Source organism: Lactuca virosa, chromosome 7 (genome assembly GCF_052849685.1).
Source record: "Lactuca virosa cultivar CGN04683 chromosome 7, Lactuca_virosa_CGN04683_v6, whole genome shotgun sequence".
Taxonomy (NCBI): domain Eukaryota; kingdom Viridiplantae; phylum Streptophyta; class Magnoliopsida; order Asterales; family Asteraceae; genus Lactuca; species Lactuca virosa.
In genome coordinates, this window is record NC_136432.1 from 258,891,221 (window position 1) to 258,897,403 (window position 6,183).

The 6,183-nt window shown below is 31.8% G+C and overlaps 1 protein-coding gene across 1 annotated transcript; it reads left to right on the forward strand.

Annotated features, from left to right (window-relative positions):
- Nucleotides 1-4,963: 4,963 nt before the first annotated feature.
- On the forward strand, nt 4,964-5,898 carry LOC145125906 (auxin-responsive protein SAUR76-like). Its single transcript, XM_079061313.1, has one exon. It carries the CDS (start codon nt 5,036-5,038, stop codon nt 5,468-5,470), a length of 435 nt encoding a protein of 144 aa, XP_078917439.1. The 5' UTR covers nt 4,964-5,035; the 3' UTR covers nt 5,471-5,898.
- Nucleotides 5,899-6,183: the final 285 nt, after the last annotated feature.

Below are 6,183 nucleotides of genomic sequence, written 5' to 3' on the forward strand. Positions count from 1 at the left end.
AACAATTAAAATAAATGCTAATATTATCTAAATATAACAAGTAATAGAAAGGGGATTTTCTCTAGTTTTGCAAGACTAGAAACTTAAGCAATCAAATAACACGCAAACTAAGCAACTAACAGCTAAAGCAAATAAACAATCAACTAAATTCAATAATGGAGAAGACTTCTGTTTAGGTTCGATTCATTTACTTCTATGGTTGATTTTATGGCAAGTGCAATGGATTAATACTTATTGGTTACCGATTAAAGTGATTAGATTCACATTTGCTATTACCAATCCTTAGAAAACAAATTAATTTAAGCAGTGATCAAGTGATTAAACTAATGAATTTCCTAGTTAATTATTCGGGTTAAATAAGACTTGTAATTAGCTAATCAAATTACTAATTCAATTAACCTCTTGTTGATGGTTTGTCACACAAGCTCACACATTAATTTACCCACTTTCTAGTTAATCCTAGTTTCATTCGTTAATCCTAGGCACATAACAATGTTTTCACATAAATCACATGAGTTAAGCAATTAAGAGATGTTCATGCAGCTTAATTACTTGATAATTAACAGAAAATAGTTATGGTTAATGCATAAGGTTCTTTAACAAGCTTAATAAAACTAAATTCACCAATAAACAATTAATCTAACCACAAATCAATCCATAGTCATAAATTCATCTACCCTAAACAGAAGATATGAGTTTTAACTCATGATTACAGCAGAAAGTAACTCAAAAACGAAATCAATTGATGAAAACATAGTTTAAACAAAAGATTAAGTAAAGATTAAACCTAAATTTCCTTTGATCTTCTCAAAATTGGAATCTAAGTTGAAATCTCGAAAACCACAGCTTCTAAGAACCCTTCTGGCCTCTAAAAATCGTCGATAGCTTCCCCCATTAGTTAGGGTTCGAATGAGAAGCATTTCTATATATATATTCTGAAAACAGGGGCTACTCGGCGAGTCCAGTGACCTACTCGACGAGTCCATCACTTAAAATCCCGTGTACGACAAGGCAAAGTCAAGAATCGCGAAACTTCTGACCAACTCGTCGAGTTGATGGCCTACTCGTCGAGTCCATTTGGAATCAACATTTTCTCAAAACATGAAAGTCGTCCAAAATTTTGTCTAGTTTTCAGAACATTTTGAATCTCTTCAATCGGAGTTACGGTTCATGAGATATTGCCAAAACAATGACGAGGGGTCAAGCTGTCCAGCAACATGCTTCTTTCTTCAAAATCCAAGATCCAAACTTTCAATTGCTAAATCCGCTTCCTTTTCATTTCGAGCATGTCTTTGTTGCTGAAAATGAAATATTTAAGCTAATTAAGCACCTTTGGTTCATTATTTGAGATAAAATTAACATAAAGTATTAAGATCATGCATGATTTTTATGACTAAATAAGCCCATATCACACAACAATGGAGTATGAGGCGTATTAGGGTTTTCTGAGGGTGAGGGGCTGGTAGGGAGGTCGGGGGTGGCTATAATGGGGTATTTATATGTCTTAAACCCTAAAAATTAGGGTTTTAGCATCTACTCACGTACGCTGCGCGTACTCCAGGTACGCTGCGCGTACGTGCATGCGCCCCTCGTATCCAATGCATGCCTCTAAGCCTCGCGTACACCAAGGGTACGCCCAGCGTACGTCTTATGGGCGGGCCAATTCTTTGGCCTATTTGCTTAAGTCCGATCCAATAGTCCTTTTTATCCATATTTGGCCCAATAATAATTTAAGAAATAATTAATAATCAATACCTCAAAAGACAGTCGTTACACAATTCCTTTCCTTATAATTGAAACTTCTTTCCATTAACCTTTTATGATCGTTTAGTGTTGTATTCAAGTATCTTCTCAGTCTGTGATTTCCATCTTAAATTGTTTAATAGATCCCTTATTTATCCAATTGTAGGTTATCGGCACCTCCATATTTTTGACATTCTCATCAATTTGGCCCAATTTTATTAATCTCTATTTGAAAATTTTAACTTTTTTGATCTGTTTAGGCCGTTGAACCCATTGAGGCGGTGATCAAGGAATTCGAACTTTTAACTACATGCCCTGGTATGTCTCTACCTTATCACATGTTTAAGAAATAGAACCTCAATTTACCAATTTCCTTAATGGTTTTGTCCATGCTTTAATTACGGTTGGCTACTTTTGTACTAAATGGTTATATAATGAAAATCAAAAGTTTTTTGTTCTTTTATTTGTTTACCATCTAAGCAACAAGAAAACATTGTTTTTTTAATTCATCTTGAATAACCATTTAATAGCTATATGTAAAGATACGAATACTCAGCTATTAAGACCACATACCTTACTGAAACGTCCACAAATGTCTTGAAGTAAGCATTCCTTTTTCCATTATTTTATCATTATCATAAAATAATAAAGACATCCTCATGTGTTTAAATTGTTTAATCCGTCTCATAATAACAAGTAAGTTTTGTGCCAATTCTGTCTTTTGACATTTTCAATGAGTCACGGGCAATATCTAAATTGAGCAAACATAACTTCTTTTATATTTATTTGTTAGAGTTTCTTTATATTTAATATTGGGGGGGGGGGGGGAGAGAGGGTTTATGTGGTTTATTTTGAAGTAACATAAATAAGTTGCTAGTTTTTGGAATAAACAGTTCTATTTCGCAATATAACCATAAAATAACAATGTATTTTGAAAGTACATTGTCAAATGTTGGATTATACTTATGTAGACCCGTATGTGACAAGGAAAGTCGTTCAACTGATAAAAAAAATGTTATCTACAAAGAGATCATTCAATGACTATATATATTTACCAATTGCAATGTATTTTCTACACATTTCAATAATACCAATAACCCTGATTTTTTCATAATTATTTTGCAATATCTATATACATTTGTATTTTATTTATGCGTTCCCCCGCGTTTAACACGTGTCATAATCTAGTGTTGTAATATATATATATATATATATATATATATATATATATATATATATATATATATATATATATATATATATATATATATATATATATATATATATGGATGAGCATAGGCGGCTACACGCCTCATTTGGCGAGAACCGGAACCGGAACCGATGGTTCCTAGAAAGTTAGAACTGGATTCGGAACCAGTATAGACAGTTCTTAAATTTTTGGAACCAGTACCGGAGCCGGCGGTTCCGGTTCCAGGAGCGGGTAACCCGGTTACATCAACTTAATTAAAATTTTTCAATAAAACTGCAATTTAGTTCGGTCGAAATCGAATCAATTCGGACCAAAAGACGGACAAAATTAGACTATATATATATATATATATATATATATATATATATATATATATATATATATATATATATATATATATACCGGTTATGGCAGATACCCAGCGGATAGCGGTTCCGAAAAAATGAGAACCGAAACCAAAACCACTTATGGCGGTTCCGTAACTTTAGGAACCCGAACTGGAACCGCCTTAGGCGGTTCCAGTTCCAGAACCGACAGTTCCGAGGTGGTTCTAGTTCCAAAAGCAGGTACCTAGTTCCGATGCTCATGCCTGTATAAAATTAATTAAATTTTTATAGTAAAAACTTCAAATTATTAATTAATTATTTTAAATAAATTATTAACTAAGTGATATTTTTTATTTATATAAAATTCTAAACGTTGATTCAAATAAATACGTGAAATTATATCTTGTTATAATTTGTATTAATTTTATTTTATCGTTTATTCTAATGTTTTAATTTAATATAATTAGAATAGAAAATTTAAATTTTGAAATTTAAAATGGAAAATCAATATATTGACAAATAACATGTCTTTAATTAAATGGCCTAATAAGGTGACACGTAGCAAAAAATTTATTCTTTTATTAGTATAGGGAGGTATAGAAAGTGTTTTTTTATTGGTTATCTATTATCTTTTATAAGTTGTAGCTAGCTTATTTGGCTAACATGAATGTTTAAACTAACAACTAACCAAGAAGTCTTGAATCAATTCCAAGGAGATGAGAATAATATATAATTATTTGTGGTTTAAAAAAAAATCTATTATCTATTATTTTAATTGTTATGTTATGAAAAAATTAAAAAATCATTTCCCTTTTATTTTTTTAGGGTGTTAGCATCGACAAAATCGCTGCTACTATTGTCGCCGTAAATGTCCATGTACGAAATTGGAAACCAGATGTTGAATTGAGATAGGTTATCGACGATAGTCCGATACGGTGCTTCCTTGAAGGAACGATCACCCGGATCGGGGTTTAAAGCCATTAGACCCCACAAATAGCAACTACATAAAAACACAGAGTTTATATGTCGATGCTAACGATGATATTTCCTCTATATTGAGTATTTTTTGCATTATAATTCATTAAAATATCTAAAATTAATAATGGAGATAGAGTTGTTTAAATATTTTCTTTCTTTATGAATAGTAACTTATTTTGGTTCATTTTTTTTTAACACAAAAAACAAAGAGAATTTACTTTTTAGCGTAAAGTTATATAAAACATATTCACATTGCTTTCGATTAACTACAAGGAATATATATTGTCGAACGTTAAATTAGATACTAAGTACAGATTATATTTGATAAAGGATGTAACGTGAATGCCACAATGTTCGACAAAAGCATTTTAGTCTAAGTAACTACAAAAGGCCACATTTCATTATATTATCAATGGAGCTACTTATTATACAAAAAGGATTTATTATATTTAAATTATTTAAAAATAATATCTTAAATTTAATAATATGAACTTAACATACGACATTATCATTTTATAAATAAACAAGTGTACTGTGTATATATATTCTTCACAACACCTAAGGCTGGAGGCAACATAAAGACTAAGATGAGATGTTATTATCATTAATTTGAATCATTTATACAAATGGGGCCCTCGTCTCTTCTAAACATCCACATCACACCCACCTCCATTTTCATATTTCCAAAAACCACCCTCCCCGGCCACTCGTGAGTATATATGAAGCCATCTATCATATCGCCATCCCTGCAACAAACATTCCTTATTCCACGCCAATCATGAAGAAAATCAATCTCATGCTAAGAAGATGCAAGACGTTATCAAGGCAACTCATCAGGACCTCCTCCTACACCTCCCTAAGATCCAAATCAACCACCGATCATCATCATCTTCGTCATGGACCACCAGCAGAAACAGGAGGAATAATGTGGAATAGTAGCGCCGTTTGTGTTTACGGCGGCGGAGAAGAGCCTCGGGCCACCGTTTTTGTTGGGAGCACCAGGAAGCGTTACGTAATTGGTTCAAAGTATTTAAGCCATCCACTCGTTATTGCTCTCACCGAAAAATCTACTTCCATTGATGGGGATAATGCCGCATCTGTCATCAACTGTGAAGTTGTACTGTTTGATCATCTCTTGTGGATGCTCGAAAATTCCTATCTGAATATCAATTCCGATTCTTTGGACGAGTTAGCAGCTCTCTACATATCTTAATTGACTCTCTCTCTCTCTCTCTCTCTCTCTCTCTCTCTCTCTCTCTCTCTCTCTCTCTCTCTCTCTCTCTCTCTCTCTCTCTCTCTCTCTCTCTCTCTCTCTCTATACATATACATACAGTAGTAGTATTTGACTGGGTAATCTGCACGGTTAAGAACTATTTTGCTTTTATATGTAAGAAGCTTCAAAATCTGGTCTAATATTTTTTGAAATTTAGATATAACTATGAAGATCTATCTCAAGAATTGAGAAGATAATTAATTTCAATCAATATTAATTTGATTCATGAATTGTTGATTCAAAGATCTATCTCAAGAATTGAGATGATAATTAATTGCGTGCAATATTAGTTTGATTAATGATTTCTTGAACATTCTCATTTGTGTACATGCTGCGAGTTATTTGAATGCCTGGGCGAAGTGTTATTATCTCTTGATGTTCATTTGTTCGGTATATATTTTTAGCTGTTAGATACTCTTTCTGTTTTATATATATATATATATATATATATATATATATATATATATATATATATATATATATATATATATATATATATATATATATATATATGGAAATGATCAAATGAGAACACCTAAAAGGTTGAGAACGCGAAAACAATTCTGAACCAATAAATATATAAGGGCATACTAGTAATTGTATATTTTAATTAAATTAAAATAAAATAAAATTCAATCAAATTCCCTTAAATT